This window comes from Juglans microcarpa x Juglans regia, chromosome 2S (genome assembly GCF_004785595.1).
Source record: "Juglans microcarpa x Juglans regia isolate MS1-56 chromosome 2S, Jm3101_v1.0, whole genome shotgun sequence".
Taxonomy (NCBI): Eukaryota; Viridiplantae; Streptophyta; class Magnoliopsida; order Fagales; family Juglandaceae; genus Juglans; species Juglans microcarpa x Juglans regia.
Genome location: NC_054597.1, coordinates 10,906,661 through 10,926,556, shown reverse-complemented (window position 1 = coordinate 10,926,556; position 19,896 = coordinate 10,906,661). Strand labels below are relative to the sequence as shown.

The following is a 19,896-nucleotide window of genomic DNA, read 5'->3' as shown; positions in this document are numbered from 1 at the left end:
GCATCGAACCTGTGAGGTTAACTGTTTAGACCCATTTGCCTCCTCACTACCTTTATAATCAAACTCGACAACCACCCCTGAATCTGGAACAATGGAAGGCATCGCAACCCCCACACCAGGCCCAGAATCAAACTCCAAAGAATCCCTTTGAGAATCTCCAACCTCCAACGCAACTTTCTGGGTCGACACAACCTCCAGGCCTAACGGGGGTGAGTCTCCTAAGCCTGTCGATTTCTTCTGTGAAGGCAGAAACCGCGATGAAGCATACCCCACCTCAGACTGAGCTCTACACTTCTTAGTCGAGGACTAATTCACTACCCCACCTCTAGAAGGATTGCACCTCGGCGGTGACCCACTCTGTGCAGACGAACCAGGCCTTGGTTCCAACATGGGCTTGGGCTGGTGAGGTAATCTTCTCGGGCAGCCAGATAGTCTCTTGCGATAGATAGGCTTAAACGATGGGCCTTGCTCGAGCCCGGGCCCAACATGAGCATTAGTATACTTAGGACCCATTAACCTCTTCTTATCCCTAGTTAGCCCATCAGACAGACCTGAAGAGGCCAGGCCCATAATAAAGCCCAACCCATCATCTATCGTCTTCATCATGGAATCCATACTTTCCTTCAAGCCCTGGAGCTCTGCCCACAGATGCCAAATAGACCCTTCAATTTCACCAAATTTAAGCAACATCTCAAGATGCCATCCGGTGCCATCGTCACCTGAAGAATGTTTCTGAGTCATTTCCTTTGAACCAACACCCTTATTCCTATCCCTTAACAAAGACACATCTTTAAAGTTAATTCCTTTTCCCAGAATGTTGTTGGGGCCATGGTTAACATTAACATCTTCCAACAAAGCAGACATGTAAGCAGCTGATTGAGAGGAGGAGGCTCCATTTTGGAGATTAACCATACATGCCTCTTTCCCTTTAAATTCTCTATTAACAGCTCCTTTAAAAATCATGCCTCTATTTCCAGGAGGAGAGACAGAGGAATTTGAACCGACACACTCCAATGTAATCCTACAAAACCTTTCCCATCCACTTCCATTCCTCCCTTCAGGGATAACAATAGTTCTAATTCCCTTACCAGTGCCCAATTCCATAATCTTCACAAACCTGCCAAATGTATTTTGACATACTTGAACTAAAAAGACTCTATTTCCATCCCTTTTAGACCGATGCATGGCCCTATTACTTGAGAACTTCAAACTACCTTCAACCACCTTAGCCAACCAGACCACCATCTCCCTGCTCATGTAAATAGCCTTTGTAAACTTGTTACACTTCTCGAAAATACAAAATTTATTCCCTTCTATTTTCCTAATCACAAAAAGTTTGGCTTCGATCCAAAAGTTACACTCCAACGACATCATCCTCCAGCAAAGGTTAAGAAGAAGAGAGAGCAGAATGGAAAAAGAAAATGGTAGGGAATTTAGAAAATGTTCCCAACGAGAAGCGTTGGAAAGAGAAGGTGAAAGGTCCTTAGAAATAAAGAATTTTCTTGAACATGGTTCTTCGTGTTTTGATTCCATCTCTTGAGAAAAAGAAGTCCAAGCCTAAATAGAAGTTCCATAGTTATTGTTTTTGTATGGAGACCACTGGACTATTATACTTCTTTGTTGCATCTTCCACATTGCAATATTTCAATCAATTTGGTCCAGTTAGTCACCTGATACAAATTGGTCTTGTATAGCACTCCTCCCAAATCATTTTCCTCCAAGACAATGTCTCTACGAGCTTTCAAGATTTTATCCAAGATCAAGAGCACTAACTAAGGTTATTGTTAAGCTCTTTAAGGTGACTCTTAACCCCAACTAGATATTTTGTTAATCACCGGTGATTGTGTTATATGACAATATGAATACCCACAATCTGTAACGTCTCAAAGGAGGCTCAAGTGACATTTGAGCCTATATTTTAAAAAGATAACTAGTCAATAATATAAATAGAGTCTTATTGGAACCATTATAAAGAGTAATAACTTCTATTTTCCAAACAATGTGAGGTTTTATACACTACCTATATTCTTATCAGTCAGTATGAGATATCACAATTAACCAACTTAGATAATTATTTTAGTCATCGGTTTTCATAGCTTTTAACAATATCTATTTGTTTGGTTACTATTTATTTGAATAAAAAGAGATAAATTTATTTATTTTAAATTATATTATTATTTGAACTATATTTAAATACTATTCTCTCTCAAAGAAGCATGGCTTCATTTGACAGAGGCATTGGCTCTTTGTGGTAGAAATTTGCTTAATGTGGTGTCAATGGCGCGCGCTAACGTAGGGATTAATCACGACCCGGGTTTTTGATCATGACCCAAGCGATGGGAAGCTAAAGAGGCATTAGAGACAGTTAGATAAACAAAGAGTCAAGGTATGGACAAACTAATCTTTCAAGGAGACTTTAGATGGCATAACGGTCATTGATGGAAGCACCAGGTCTCCATGTTTGCCTCCAGTTTATCGTGGTTCCCACAGATACTTGCATCGGTATTCTTTATGTTGATAATTATAAAGGTAAATCCCATCCTCTTGAGCTTTCCACTTGCAATCTGAAAAGTCACATTCTTTAAAGATGAACTTGTCATCGTAAACAAATGCATCGAAGAGTACTTGATCTCCACCCAACCACCACAAGCGGCAGAAGAAAAGAGTGTTGCCATAATAGTTGATATGAAAATGCCACTCAAACTCCCCTTGAACGGGGATATGCTTGATGCCAAGATCGTCATCTTAATTTGGACTTGTTGATGCGGTAAAAATCGCTCAACAGGTTGGAAGGGGAGAAAGAGTCATTCCCAGCCCACTGGGTGATTTGGGCCTTGTTCGGTGTTGTTTGGATCCCCCGACAGTGTTCCGGTACGGTTGTATGGCGGCGGTGTGTACGTCAATGACAATAAATGGAAAACATAAATGCAGAGAAATAAAAAAGATGAACACATAGATTTACGTGATTCGGCATAATGCATACGTCCACGGGCATTTGGAGAGGAGAAATTCACTATAATATTCTTGTTTATTGTCTTTCATAGTCTCTCATATCTCATTGTACAATAGTGATGTTGTATATAAATTTACTGAAGGAGAAACATTCACTGGAGCTCCATGTTCTCTGGTTAGAGGAGAGGTCAAAGAGGAAGAAGAACTGAAGACGAAGAAGAAGCTCCCCCAGAAGAAAACCCTCTTCCTCTATTTATCTGAATTTCTTTTCCCGCGTGCACCTGCCAAGCCTATTTTGCATGTCTGACTGTGCCCCCTCTGCCAGCCTCTGTAGGTACGGCCAAACCTTCTGACCGCGTGCCCCTTGACATGCCCCTGTTGTCCCCTACTGTCACCTAGCTCTTGCTTTTAGCACTCTTTGCGTGCCTCCCTACCCACTTGTCCCTTACTTGGCCCAAGGCTAATATCTTTTTTTTTACTCCCTCACAGTATCCCGTGATTCTTAAGGACAGGTAAGGATCTTGAGAATCTTTAGAAGTAAAAATGTGTCGACTTGATCTTCTTGGATATGTAGGGAAATAAATTCCGGAGGCCGGTTCCTATTCATTTCTTCCTTTGGCGCGAGCCCATTGGCTCGTTCCCAAAGGCAACCCGCACATGGCAGTTGTGGAGCTAGGAGGCCTGTTAACTCCGTAGGCTCGTTCTCAAAGGTAACTCACTGGCAGTAGTTTTGGCTCGAGCGTGGCACTCGGGGCGAGTTAAGGGACCCATCTTCTTGCGAGTGTAAGGACTCGACTTTGTTGAACGGGGGGTCAGTACCCAGTTCGGAGACTTGGGACCTTACCCTGTAGCGGGTCAAGGGGCCCGCCTTCTTGCAAGTGTAAAGACTCGATTTTGTTGGACGGAGGGTCAGTACCTAGTTCGAAGACTTGGGACCTTACCCCGCAACGGGTCAAAGGGTCCGTCTTCTTCGAGTGTAATCAACTTTTATCGAGTCAAGGGACCCCTTTTTTTGCTAGTGTAAGGACTCGGCTTTTATCGAGTCAATGGACCCGTCTTCTTACGACTGTAAAGATTCGACTTATCGAGTCAAGGGACTCGTCTTTTTGTGAGTGTACTCGACTTTTATCGAGTCAAAGGACCCGTCTTCTTCCGATTGTGAGGACCAGGCTTTGTTGGACGCGGGGGGGGGGGGGGGTGGTGCCAAGTTCGGGGACTTGAGATCTTACCCCGCAGCGAGTCAAGGGACTCGGCTTATTAAACGGGGGCACTAGTCCGTGCCAAATTGCTTCACTGGAACGCGGGGCCACATGGCCGGTGTTTTCGCACTATAAGAAGTAATTTCGTTAGTAGAAATAAATTCACACGAATTTTGTGAGATCATATCGGGAAGTTTCTAGCTGTTGTAGTCAGTTCTTGCTTGGCCGAAAATTGTTCGCAGCCGTCTGTCGCTTTGCCCTCATTTTCTCTTTCATTCTCTCTTTTTTATTTAGAAGCATGCCGAGTCTTCTCGCTAGTCTGAACCGAATTATGCCGAGCACTGTGTAGGCGAGGCGTTGTCCAAGCCGTTCAAATGATGAATTGCTGAGTCTAGGGGTGATAAACGGTCCGGTTGGACCGAACGGACCGACCGTTTCGGTCCGGATCGGACCGGACCGAGACTTGGTCCGGTCGGTCTCGGTCCACATTTTATAGAACTGAAAAGTTTCGGTCCAGTCCACTGTCCAGGGTTTTTCCAGACCGGACCCAATGAAAAAAAAATAAAAAAAATATTTTATATATAATAATTGTACAATTAACAATATAAAATTTTAAATATGTTATTAATACTTGTTAATATTCTATAAATTAACAGTATTTTATATATATCTTCATTTAACCTATCACTATTGATAATATAAAATTTTAAATATGTTATTAACGCTTGTTAATATTCTATGAATTAACTAATATATAATATCAATTAGTTAATTATATAGTAATTATATAAATTAATAATATATTTTTCATCTAATTTATTATCATTGACCATATACTTTTTTTTTTATTGAGTTTGTTACTTAATCCACATTAATAAGTCACTTAATTTAATTTAGTATTTTAAATAATTTTTTTTATTAATTATTTAAAAAAAGAAAAAAAATTAGGCCGAACCGATAGCTATCAGTCCGGTCCGATCCCTTTGGGTGTTCGGTCCAGTCCGACGATGGACCGGATCGGACCATTTGCACCCCTAGCCGAGTCCCACGTAACCGAGCAGTGCATGGTACCTAGAGGAGGTGCACGGTTTCAGGATTCCCAAGCTGTGAGGAGTCCATGCATGTTGGTTTCTCGAGCTGTGTCTTCTGAGTTGGTGGTCTCCGAGTCGTGCATGCTCCAGACAATTCCGAGCCGTGCATGCCAAGTCTTCCCGAGCTGTGCATGTGAGGAGTCCATGCATGTTGGTTTCCTGGGCTGTGTCTTCCGAGTTGGTGGTCTCCGAGCCATGCATGCTGCGGACAATTTCGAGCTGTGCATGCCAAGTCTTCCCGAGTCGTGCATGTGAGGAGACATGCATGTTGGTTTCCCGAGTTGTATTTTTCCATGCTCACCTTGTCCTTCGAGCTGGTGAATTCTGGGCCAGCGAAGGTGAGCTGTCGAGCTGAGGAGCTCCACTGGTGGACCGTGGATGAGGGCTCAGTGGCCGAGTTCCTGAGCTGTGCATGGTGTTAGCTTCCCGAGTAGTGAATGCAGTTGTGATTTCCTGAGTTGTGTTTTCCTATGCTCACCTTGTTTGCCGAGCTGGTGATTTCCAGGCCCTTGTAGGTGAGCTATCGAGTTAGGGCCTTTGATGGTGGACCTTGGAGGAGGGCTCAGTGGTTGAGTTCCTGAGTTGTGCATGGTGTCCTAGTCCCATGTAGTGATGTTCACGTCTCATGTAAGGGGGACTGCCAGAGATGAGGAGAGCTTCCATGGTGGCGAGCTGTCGAGTCCCTTGTCGTTGGTGAGCTGCCCAGTGGCCTCAAGTTGGGTGTCCAAGCTGTGGCGTCCGAGTGGTGATGGTGTCCGGGCTTTTTGTCTGAGCTGGGTGTCCGTGCAGTGGCCAAGTGGTAGTGTGAGTTGAGTGGCTTACGGGCTAAAGAGATGTTGTGCAATGCTCCCAAGCACCGAGCTATGTTTCAGAGCTGATGACCTCCATGTGGGCACAGTGTCGCCGCAGCACTCTCGTGTACACGGCGAGGTACAGTGTCGGTGGCCGTAACGGCTGGGCAGAGAGAGCCGACGATTCACGTAGTGACCATCGGGTGGGTAGCCTTGCTCGAGGCCGTGAGCTCTTCGTCATGTGCATGGTGACATGTGCTTGGGTGCACGGCCGTTGGTCACCGCATGCCAGCAGCGGGCGTTGAGGACACCACCGGGGTGGCCAGAGGACGCCGACGGACCTCAGAGTTCTTTCATCAGCACCCCTCAGTCCGTGACACAGCTAGGCGGTGCCCTAGCCCAGCGCACGGGGGGATACGGTCCGTGCGAGACCATGTCGTGGGGGTGCGGGTGGTCGGAGATCGGGCCAAAGAATCAAACGGCGCCAGCGGTCATCATGGTTGCCGCTTACGCCACATCCGGGTTGTGCCACGGCTAGGCCATGGCACCATCGGGGGCGTTGCGGGCATAGTTCGTGTGGAACCACGTCGTGGGAGTGGGGTGGTCGGTGACTACCCCGGGGGCTCAAACAGCGCCGGCGATATGTTTGGTGGCCACTGCGGGTTGCAGCACCACTGGGTGCAAGGTGTGCACCCAGTCGGTATGTACCTCGTGCATGGCATTGTTTGTGCCATGCATGGGGACGTGCGGGTCTACTATGCATGCGTGCACAATATACGTGCTTGGCACTGTGCACTTAAGTGCACAGTGCCACCGTGTACTATTTCCGTCTCTCGGTGTCCCAACATTGAGTCCAGTGGCAACCCGGCCGATGTGCTATTCACCGTCTGCCCATTTTTCATAAATGTAAACGTTAAAAGAAATTGAGAATACTCATCTGGGAGGGTGTCATCTGTCCATCCGGTGATTTATTCAATGTGTCGAAAAATCGTCCTTCTTCCACCTCCGACAAAGAGAGGAAATCAGATCCCACAGATGGCGTCACTGTTGATGCGGTAAAAATCGCTCAACAGGCCGGAAGGGGAGAAAGAGTCATTCCCAGCCCACTGAGCGATTTGGATCTCGTTCGGTATTATTTGAAGCCCCTGACAGTATTCCAGTGTGACTGTACGGTGATGGTGTGTACATCCATAACGATAAATGGATGTACAATGATTGATCCATGAAGAGAGTCATGATCAAGACCATAAACAATTTAAAACTGTGCAAATGACTCATCATATTTCGTTTTGCTTGATTTCATAATTGACTAAAGTCTCTATTGTATATATAGAGATATAGTACTTTAAGTAAATAAATGCTCCTAAGAAGGAATTAAATGCCCCTAGTAAATGAGAAGGGACAAAATAAGTAAGAGACCCTAAGAAATTAAATTAACTATGTTGTATTGTCATGCTGTGGTTAAAGACTTGATAAAGAAAACGGAACTAATATGGATTTTTCTTTATATATGTAAGGAAGTTTCTAATTATTTACTATATATGATACAAATTAAATTAATTAGCTAGGTAAATTTACGAAAAAATATATTTTCTGAAAATTTTGAAATTAAGTAATTGGCAGGAAATTTGAGAGGACTAGACTGTTATATATGGTAACCCAGTTAATGTTGACGTAATGTGCATCATAACTGGTCATTGATTGGGATTTAATGGACATTTATGATGCACCTTATAGTCAGAATTAATCAGGTTTACCATAATTTATTACGAAGTGCACGGTTGTAACTATCGGCCCAATAATTCTAAAGTGAGTATATTGATCATTTTTATTTGGCCGAAATTATATTTAATGAGCCATATTTGATAAGTTCATGAGCGATAAATTATTGAGATTGATTAAGAGTTTTAATTAGATTCAATAACTAGGTTAAATCTTATTTATTATTTATTGAAAGAGTTAAACTCCTTTTAGAATTTAAAGATTGACTATTAGAATTTAAAATATCACTGATTGAAGTCTCATATAGTCTCAATCACTGTCAATCCTACATTGAATGAACTACTATATCATATTTTTAGATTCAAACTCTTTTCTTGAATGATCGTGACTGAATCAAACTCAAACTAGAACTCGTCAGCACCCTCCCCCCAATCTCTTTATAAATATCTCCATTCCATGTGTTATTTGAGAAAAAACAAACCATAACCTAATCCGTACTTTGAAGTGTTGCTAAACACCGCAAATGGTTTTTTAGGTTCAAGTAAGGCTAAGACATGGGTCATAGTTAACCTCTTTTTCAATTCCTCGAAACTCCTATCACACTTATCAATCCAAATGAATTTAACGTTCTTCCTGATTAATGCTGTGAGAGGATTGGATAACCTAGAAAATCTTTTTCAAAAACCTCTGACAATAATCAGCCAAACCCAAAAAACTTCTAACATCATGCACCAAGGTTGGACGTTGCCATTCTATTACTATCTTGATCTTGCTCTAGTCAACTGTGACTCGTTCCTTGGATATCACATGACCAAATAACCTCACTTCCTTTAGCCAGAACTCACACTTGATACACATGAACAGTTGATGGTCCTTGAGCTCTCCCAATACTAATCTCAAATGATCCTCATGGTCTTCGGCATTCTTAGAATACACTAGTATATCTTCTATAAACACTACTACAAGTAAAGCTAGGAACGACCGGAACACCCTATTCATAATGTCCATAAAAGTTTTTGGGGCGTTAGCTAACCCGAAATACATCACGGTAAACTCAAAATGACCATACCTCGTCTAGAAAGCTGTCTTTGGTATGTCACATTCCTTGGTCCTTAATTGTTGATACCCTGACCTAAGGTCAATCTTAAACAATACCGTAGCTCCTTGCAAATGATCGAATAAATCATCTATAGTATCTATTTTTTTAGTTTACCTTATTCAGTTCTTGGTAATCTATACACATTCTAAGGGTTCCATCATTCTTTTTAACAAATAACATTAGTGCTCCCCAATGTGAGATACTAGGTCTAATAAACCCCTTTGTCAACAACTATTATTGTTAATGGCTCTCCAACTCAGTTAAAGCCATCCTATAAGCTGCCTTATACACTGGAACTGTCACTGGTTTTAATTCAATCAAGAACTTAACTTCTCTAGGAGGGAGTAGTCCTGGTAATTCATCGACCACTTCTGGCAATTCAAATATTACATGCATACACTCTATCTCCTTAGATTTTTTTCTCCTTAAATATGAGATCTACTAAGTAGGCTTCAGCCTTGCTCGCCAACTCCTTTTTGGCTTGCAATAAGGTAATCATTCCCGTCATTGATTCCAACTTACTTCCGTGGAAAATCCTATCTCCCATTCCAGGCATGCAAAAAAATATCGTCCTTTGCCGACAATCTATACTCACAAAGTGCCTAAACAACCAGTCCATGCCTAAAATGACATTGAATCCCAATGAATCAAACACTATTAGATCTGCTTCCATAATAACTCCATCTATCTCTAAGGGGCATTCTATAACTATTTTGGTGCAAAGCACCATTCTCCGTTGGGTAACGTCATCAAGACTCCCTTTCACATCGAACAACTTGAAGACTAACCATCCTGGCGAATGCAACGGGTACAAATGACCAGGTTGCACCTGAGTCAAATACTAAACTCGAGCAAAAATGAGATATTCTAACTTGCCCTGAAACAAACAATTGACTTACTAATTACTCTATGTTCCTACGAATACGACTAAACAATTGTGGGTTGAGGTGTCGTACTTGTGATGACGCCTGCTTCCTTGGTCTTGGAGCGTCTTCGTTGACTTCTCCTAGGATGAGGGCATACACTCTAGCTTGTACTACCTATCTGTAATCTCCACATCCTCCATCATTTCAAATAAAATGGGTGGATTTGTCTGTGGAGATTCCATGTCCCGCTACCCTCTCTTAGTCTGTACTATTTCTGGTCCAAACTACCATACCCCAGACCAATTTCTATATGAACAATATCCTCTTACCACCTCAATTTTGTACTATGAGATTGCAAAGTGCCTCGAACGGAAGCTCGGTACTATATATCGACTGCGGCGCACGAAAGTCAAGGGTAAGCGAAGACCATGTCGCTTCTCTCCCACCCCAACATTCTCAACGTATACTATTCCTTCACAATTTAAAGTTGCCTCTGGGTCATGATGCCACTCATGTATGTTGGCTCTTTAGTCTTTACAATTTATCATTTCATCTTCTTTCATCATTCATCTGCTCCTTAAGATCATTTCCATTTCAATTTCGATTTCGATCTGCTGAAGCATTCATTCTTCATCATTTCATCTATGCTCCTTAAGATCATTTCCATTTCAATTTCGATTTCGATCTACTGAAGCGTTCATTCTTCATTATTTCATCTGTGCTCCTTAAGATCATTTCCATTTCAATTTTGATTTCGATCCGTTGAAGCATTCATTCTTCATCATTTCATCACTTCCTTTGCTCCTTAAGATCATTTCCATTTTTATTTTGATTTCGATCTGCTGAAGCATTCATTCTTCAAGCCAGCAGGTAGGGTTTGAGAGAAAGAAAAACGTTAAGTTGGTGATCGATTTTGACCAACTTTGAGAGTGTTAAGCTCGACTTCTTATCAAACCCAATCAAATCGCTTTTGTTCGGACGGGCCCAATCGGGTCTTTTGGTCGGGTCAGATCTTGGGCCAATTTTTCACAGGCCTAACTATATATGTTAGGTCCAGACTAATGCCTCAGGTTATTTACGTACATAGAGGTAATAGGTTGGAAAATGTACTCAATTTGCATCAAGAAATCTTCTGTTGCTAATACAAAGAAATAATTAGTTATTTGTAATTAGGAGGTTTATTATTATTGGTATTATGATTAATTTTGCAATGAAAGTATTATTTACGGTCAGTAATGCCTCATATTATTTGCAAGAGAGTAGTCAGTTGTCAAATGTAATGATATTTACATCGAAATCATTCCATTGCAAAAGCCAACATTGCAAGCAAACTATTTGTGAATCAGAGGGTTTAATATTTGCAACGACCATGGCTATAGTCATTGCAATTGCATATAATGTCATTTGCAAGGAAAAGAACATTGTGGCAAATATCTCCATTTATTTGCAACAAAGAAATTAGATAGTTGCAAAGTAAAATTAGGTTTTTTTTTTTTTTGATAACCAACATCTCATTCATTGAATCAAATAAGTCCTTACAACATATTGCTTTTGACAAACCAAACAGCTTGACTTACAAATGAAGGACAAAAATCCCACCATATTTCAATATCACTAGCATTCCAAGCATGCCTTGCCAACTGATGTGCGGTAGTATTCCCTAGCCTGTTTACATGCAAAAATTGAACTTCTTGAAAGCAAGTCATCATTCTTCGAATATCTTGAAGTAGAAAATCAAAATCAAAAATATAATCAGTAAGATTATTCAAAACATTCACAAGAAGCAAACAATATGTTTCAAGCATTGACTTTGGAACACCCCATTGGACACACAATTGCAATCCTCTAAGCATTCAGAAGACACTACCTCCCTTTCCACTTTACTACAAGCAACTAGAACATCACCATTATGATGTCAAAGAAGCACTCCTACCCTAGCTATATGTTGTCATAAAAGGTTGCACCATCAACATTCAACTTAAGGTAGCCTATTGGAGGAGCGTTCCAAGATACAACTTTCTTAATGTGATTATGTGAAACATCAAAAACCTGAAATTGTTTGAACTCTAACTTCAGAGATAGAGCATTATTAACCACCATTTGGGTATCAAGAAGGACCTACTCATATATAAAATTGTGTCTTCTATACTAAAGAGCCCAAGCAATTGCAATAAAAGTAGCCAAGTCCTCCTCTGACCCTCTTTCCCGAGCCATATTAACCAAATCCCAAAAACTCAAACCAGAATCAGCATTTCTATACAACTTGAAGTGGTCTACATACATCTGTCTCACATCAGGACAATAAAAAATAGCATGAGCAACATCCTCTCTTTCCCTCCCTAAGAACACACATGCATCATCATCAATAACATGTTTTCTCCTTAAATTCTAATATGTAGGCAACTTCTCCAGACAAGCTTTCCAAGCAAATATTTTCATTTTTTTAGGTAACTTCAAATGCAACAGACATTTCCAAAAAGCTGTCACAGATTTTTGTCTTGAACTTTCACCCAAAATCTATACACCAGAATTTTGAAACATCCTATATGCACTTTTAACTGAGTACATTCCATTTCTCTCATATACCCAAAAAACAGAGTCTTCAGCATCTAAACACACATTCAGCTTCAAAATTTGTCTCACCTCATTGGATTGGATAGAGCTCTTAAACTCTGAACATTCCACCATCTTGTGCTCTCATCTATTAGAGAATTTACTCGCATATCTTCATCAACAATTGACTGAACAACAGGCAATTCACATCTTGGTATCCAAGGCTCTTTGAATACTCTTATATTTATTCCATTTCCCACACGCCAACTACCGCCTTTCTGTAAGAGGTGTCTAGCTTCCCAAATCCCCTTCCAAATATATGAAGATCTCAAATCAGATTTAGCCTTAAAAAACTGGTATTTAGAAAATACTTTGCCTTATATATACTAAACAAAAGTGAGTCTTCATTCTTCAAAAGTCTCCAACTTTGTTTTGCTAGGAGAGCCAAATTAAGCAGCCAACTTTGAAACTTAGAGTCACATAGCTTCTTCCAACTAACCCAATGAATTTTCCTCCCTTGAGATTGATTTTCCTACCAGAATTGTGCCATCAAACTCTCCAACTTAGAACATACAGATTTACGAAATAGGAAAAAACTCATAGCATAGGTCCGAATAGACATTGCTACAGCTTTTATTAAAACCTCTCTACTCCCTTGTGACAACATATTACTTTTCCACAATTGAAGTTTCTGCCACAGTCGTCGTTTAATACTAGAAAAAGCTGGTCTCTTTGACCTATCCACCATAGGAGGAAGACCCAAATACTTCTCAAATTATTGTATATGACTCCCCCCTCCCCCCCAAAAGCTGCATAATCCAAACCCTCAAGTCTCCATGAACATTCCTACTAAAGACCATAGAAGTTTTTTCTTTATTAATACATTGGCCAGATGCTCTCTCATATGTATTTAATAAAGAATGAATTTTTTCAGTTGTATCCACATCCACCTTAAAAAAAAGTTCACACTATCATCCGCAAACAACAGATGATTGACTCTCGGGGCCCCTATACAAATTTTAACACCCTCAATAACCTCCCTACTGTCCTTTTTAATAAACTGATGAGGCCTTTTGTGCATAAGAGAAATAGATAGGATGACAAAGTATCTCCCTGCCTAATTCCTTGACTTGGAATAATAGGACCTTTAGGACACCCATTTACCAAAACAGATAAACAAGCTGTTTGAACACACTGCATGACTAAATTAATTAGTCCTCTAGCAAAACCAAGAGCCTCCATCATTCTTTCCAAAAACAGTCACTCCACTCTATCGTATGTCTTACTCATATAAAGTTTGAGTGACATAAAACCCTTTCTTTCTTTTCTCTTATTCCTTAAAAATGTAGCAACTCATAAGCTATCATAACATTATCTGAAATCTGTCTACCAAGCACAAAAGCATATTGGGTCTCTAAAATAACCAAAGGCAACACTTTCTTTAACCTATTTGCAACACTTTCTTTATATTGCGGAAATATATTACAGAAATATCTTATATTACGTTGAATGGTTATATATTACGTTCGAACGATGATAGACTCTTTACAACTTTTAATACCAACACAATACCTTACTTAATTATGGAGAAATATTTAATTTATAAAAAAAATAGCAATTAAAGAATATATATAATAAAAATCAATAATTAATTTAGAAACAAATAGATATTCATAATTAAATTTTAAATTAATTTTACAAAACACAAAATATTGTCTATACAAAACAAACAAAATTACAAATAAAAGATAGAGACTACTACTGACCCAACTCTTTAACCACATCCTGGATTGCAGCTAGGCGTGTCTCTAGCTGTGTTAGCCGAGTACTGATCGTGACCTGAGTCACACAAATGACATCAATCTTTGTACGTAAGTTAGAGATGCTAGCATTAATCTCTATACGTAAGTCAGAGATAGAGCTACGAGTCTTCGTACACACTGCATCAATCACCTCTGATTTCTATGTGCGGATTTCTGTATGCACTATATCTACAATCTCTTCATGAGTAGTAGTGTATGATGCCTCGGCCTACATGGATGTCTCACAAGCCGATACTCCACGATCTCTTAGGTGTGCATCTCCCTGAGTATCGACTGGCTTTAGCATATGAGGATGAAGATGAAGTCTCGAGTGTCATGTGCTTCATGTATGGTGGAGGATCAATGTTGCAGAAACATCTGACAAGACCCCAACATGTAGCAGAAATTATGTGATTAGAATCCTAAATGGTAATATATTCGTCGTAATGTAGTAGGCCTCTGATCGAATTTAAGTGAATATATAACCCATTAAGTAGATAGGCACCCCACGAGCAACACGTATCATAAACTTCGCCCAATCAATGCCAACTTCTGTCTTGTCCTACCGAGGATCAATGTTGTTGGCAATGATTAATTTCATGATATTGAAGAAACCAGATAAATCGGTCTGTTTGATGCTCTTTGTCCCATCATAGGGTGGAGCATTTGGACCAAAAACCAACTGCCTCACCTCATGATCAGCGATGTCATTGAGTCCATTTCTATCAAAGCCCTCATCCTCAACCCTCTCCCTATCACCCGTAGCTGTAAACTCTCTAGGCACTACGTTCAGATATGCAGTGTGCAATCGTGGGATACCAATGAAATTGATGAGTCTGTTCGCTAAAACTATAACTGAGGCTCCTCGGACCGCGATCGTGTATGCCTCATCGTCATCTTGGCCGAAACCACTGAGCTCTCTATAAAACTCAGAGACGATGTCAATATAGGAAACGAGGTCTCAAGTTTCGTCCTTCTAGTCGAGGATTGATGTCCAACCATGCTCAACAAAGGCGATTGTCAAGGAACGACCCTCCTAGAGAAGATCTTGAAAGTCAAATATCTTCACCTAACGCCCCAACAAAATAGTCATCTCTCGAACTGGTTCGCTAGAGGGTTGCCCTATTTTGCCACACTTCCGTCCCCTATAAGACATTGTTAACCTTTGCTATCCAAAATAGGCCTTAATGTAACAAAAGAATCATGATATATATGGACACATATGAATAGTAAAATCATTGTTTAGGTGTCCAATATGTGCACACAGACCCATCATATCTTTATGAGTTTTGCTAACAAAATTGTCATAGATAGCAGAGAGGTTTCCAAGTAAAATGTCCAATATGTGATTTTGTTCCCTCGTCTTGGCCAAAATAAGCTTATGCCGAAGCTCTGTGCTCTTGGAAAATAAAGTAAAACAAGCAATCAATTACACGACACAAAAATTTACGTGGTTCTACTTTCTATCTATGTCCACAGAGTTGAAGATGATTTTATTATCTTCATAAATGACAAAATACACTTTTGGGCGAAATACATTGTTCCAGACCACCATACTATTCATAATATATATATATAGGGTTACACAACAGAAGTCCTAATTCTTCAATTATATCGGTATTCCAAGGTGTCTCGCTAGTCTCGAGCAAACTAGATCTCTGTCTGATGTTTGCTCAAGCAATCTTTCAAGTGAGTGTCGAGCGAACTCTCTACCTGAGTTTTGTTCAAGCGAACTTTCACTTCGACTTGCACTCCATGGCCCAAGTCTCCATGAAAATCTGCCAAAAACATTATAGTGTATTCTTGTCAAGTCGGATCAGGTCATCAAATTGAGCCCCCACAAAAATAAATCAAGCGCCACAAGCCCAACATACAAACTATCGAGATTTAAACGATTCTCATGCAATCAGTTTGAAATGGAATAGATTGATAGTCTAGCCAAACTCTGCATGTAAACTCTGCATACGATGAGCGGTTCAATATTCTAGTTACTGCATGGACAAGTAATTTATCATTTAGAAGGAATCAATAATATTCTCTTAATGTTGCTGTCTGAATTTTAAAAGTTGAAATGAGAGAGGGAGATAAATAAAATAAGTTTTAGAAGAATTAATTATAAATTTAATACTCTATGAAAAAATAACTCAATTATAAATAATATAAAATTTCATTTTTTTTTTTAATTCTCAAATTGATCTAGGAAAACAAATCCCTAATTGCCGAGGTAATAATGTGCAGGTCACGAATGTGAGACACTGTACGATAAGCTTCTTTTTGAAGGCCTACTTTATAATCTGTCTCAATATTTCTCGTGCAAAAGAAATAGAATTAAAAGCTACAGCTAAGCTATGCAGTTGTAGCAGAAGTTGGTGGCATATCTTTATTCTTTACTGCTGAGAAATGATATCAGCACTCAATTTGAGCTGCCAATGTCAGAGACCTATTAGCTGGTATAGTAAAGTCGACACGTAGTCCAGCTGCCTATTTAATCCTGCTGCATGCATGAACATGACTACGTACTGGCTCTCATTTAATGCTATTATAGCCATAATTATAACATATTAAAACCTCTCACGTTCCAGTTCCTATAGAGATATCACAAAACTTTTGTCAGGTGAGAGAGATATGTGCATGGCTGATGTTGTTGATCGAGCTGTGTTCGTTATATACGGTAGGTTAAGTTGCGTTTAAATGATGCACTGATTCGAGTGAAATGGAGTTAGAAATAATAAAATATTATTTTTTAATATTATTATTATTTTAAAATTTGAAAAAATTGAATTATTTATTATAGTTTATATTAGAATTTAAAAAAATTATAATCCTAAGTTGAGATGGATTTAAGAACGAAAAGAAACTTAAAATTATGAAAAATGTGGGTCCTCGATCGAAACCTTGACCATCAATACTGCTTAAAAAAATAATTTGAATATCAAAAATATTTTAGCCACAATAAAATTTTATTAAAATATATTCACAAACTAACATAATTTCATATCAATGCGTTAAATGAATATTAATAAATTTTTGGTCTAACATTAGGATACTAGCTAGTTAGCTGCTCCTAAATTGAGAAATGCCTTTGCCATCGGATTTAATTATTTGATGTTAGTTTAGACGCTACAGTTTAAGTTGGGAGTTTAGTTTACCTAGTCGAACTCGAGCAAAAATTAAATAAAAATCTTGAATTCGAATTTTTTGAGTTGAGCCGAGCTCAGCAAGTCAAAGACCGACTCGTCTCAATTACACTAATAAAACATGACCATGAAACATCTTTCTAGTACTTGCCTGGCCTGTGATCTGTCAACTCTCTCTTCCCATCAAACATATGCCTCCAATAATCCATTGATATAAATGCCTTTGCATAAGTTTTATATTTAATTAGGTTTCTCTTTGATATACATTAATGTAGATATTTATTTTTTTTCAATTTTTTCTTTATCTGTTTTTATAAATAAAGGTAATATTTATTAACCAAGTTAAAATACCACCATTAACCACTTCAGGATTAATTATTGAGAAATTCTATTTGTAGTCTTGAGTGGGCGACTGCGTATGCAATCCTATTGATAAATAATGATAAAAGGGAAAAACAATAATTTTAAAAATGATATTATTATAATTTTAAAATTTTTTTAAATATAATTGTATGAATTTACATGAGCAGTCCCTATATACATATAGACTAACTCTTAATTATTTATTAGACTTGTTGTTGCAGATAGTGGCCGGTCGACCCTAGCTTTTAACATTTGAGGACCAAAAAAAAGGTCCAAAACCCTACGTAAGACCTTGCATGCAGCCTCAAATGACGTTAGTTCTGATATATTCCCTTCATATAAGATAAATATTTCTCGCTTTTAAGCTATTCTCTTTCTTTACTTTTTTGAAAAAAAAAAAAAAAAGAACTTTTTTCTGCGTTCCATTAATTGGCTCACATGCATGAACTCAGATTTTCAAGCTCTCGTGATATGAGAGCTTGAAATTAAATATGAGTGAAAAGATCGATTTTTTCGTGATCGGGAGTGAAAAATCATCTTTTCTATCTGTACATATATATATGGCACAGTACTTACAATGCCAATGATGAACAATTCTAGGTTGAGCAAAGGCCATGATCAACTTCTAGTGAGCATTAATGGTCCCATGCATACATCATGCACCGGTACTTAATTAATTGATCCGGTCCCTACATGCCAATTTCTAGCTGGCAAGATTAATTAATTAGTTACGTTAATGATTCAGAATGCTGAGGCTAAGTTGAAGTTGAAGTACCAGTAATCAGAGTAATAATTTGTATAAGTTTTAAATAGACAGATATTCAAGTCAGCCTATTTTATAAAAAGGTAGGCTCTACCTTAAAAAATATAAAAAAACTTAAACTATTTGATTGGATATACTTTTTTACAAGGAAAATGTTAAGTAGCCTCCTAAATTTGCCCTGTCGGTTTATCCGCTCATATGTCTTAAATTTTTTTTCCTTAATGGTAAAGAGATTGACTAACAGTGAATATGTATATTTCTTTAAAGAATATTTAAATATATTTAAAAAATATTTAAAAGAAAAAAAAAATGCATTGGGGCACACCCAACGGTATATACTTGGCGGCCCCGTAGTGGTCCCGTAGTATTATTATCCATTTTACAAAGAGACTGAGCGCGAAATTTATCTATTTAAAATTTATACTTAACATTACTCGTATATGCAATGTTATATAAGAAAGAATATTATATATTTGGAATTTAATTTGTAAAGGAATAAAGCAACAACAACAAAATGACACGCAAGCAATCGAATCATGTATTAATTAGATACTCGTATTAAAATTAAAGTACTACAGATCAAGCCGCGTCGACAAATGCCATGCCTTAAGTACCCAAAGTAATATTTAAAGAGAAATGGAAACATTTTCTTCAATATTGTTATTTTTGGTTTCTAAGATATTTGGAAACAAAGCATCTCCAAATACAAACATCTCTCGCCAGCTGATCCGAAAATTAAGAAAAACAAAATGCAGAACATCTCACACAACTACAATCAACTTAACTGCCAAACAGTAGACTATCGGTAAGGTAATTTGGTAATGAACTGATCAAATCCCATGCACGCAGTACAACAACAACTTCAAGGATTTGGAAGAACGCCGCTCCCACCACCAACGCCGACACCAGACCCACTGCCGACACCTCCACCAACAGTACCACCCAATCCACCGATTCCACCTAAACCACCGCCGGTTCCACCGCCAAGTCCACCTCCGAGCCCACCGCCGAGCCCACCACCGATGCCAGCAGCTCCACCCACTCCGCCAAAGGGGAGTCCATCGCTGCCGAGCCCAGAATAGCCGCCAACACCACCGTACGAAACGAAGTTCTTTTGGTCGTCGAGGCCAGCATCGCTGGGCGCAATCCTAGCTGTAGCGTGGACTACAGCTAGAGCAAGAACTAGCATTACACACCACCTCATTGCCATCTCGATCTCTTATATTTTTTTTTCTCTCACTCACAACTGATATCTCTTTCTCCTCCGTCGCTCTGTGTTAGTACCTGGAGCAGCGTCTGAGGGTCACTCTATATAGGCAAGAAAGGAGGGGTTGGGTGACAGTTGCGGGTAGTAAATGAGGTTAAATGCGTGTTCAGAGCTTTGCTGTCTCAAAATTTGAAAGGACGAGAGATTTAACGCTAGAACAGATAATATGTGTTGAAATAATTTGTAAATAATAATAAGAATTTTAATTAAAATTATATGAGATAAGATAAGGTTTCTCTGAATGTAAACGGGCTCTAAGCTCATCTCATGGGGTATGAGATAAGATTCGGA

The 19,896-nt window shown here is 39.3% G+C and overlaps 1 protein-coding gene across 1 annotated transcript; it reads right to left on the bottom strand.

Moving 5' to 3' along the window:
• Window positions 1-18,963: 18,963 nt before the first annotated feature.
• Window positions 18,964-19,631, bottom strand: LOC121253039 (glycine-rich protein 23-like). Its single transcript, XM_041152927.1, has one exon. It carries the CDS (start codon window positions 19,546-19,548, stop codon window positions 19,201-19,203), a length of 348 nt encoding a protein of 115 aa, XP_041008861.1. The 5' UTR covers window positions 19,549-19,631; the 3' UTR covers window positions 18,964-19,200.
• Between the last annotated feature and the right edge of the window lie 265 nt (window positions 19,632-19,896).

What these genes read in the sequence shown, in the direction of transcription:
- LOC121253039 (XM_041152927.1), bottom strand. Translation starts at nt 19,548, where the DNA reads ATGGCAATGAGGTGGTGTGTAATGCTAGTTCTTGCTCTAGCTGTAGTC.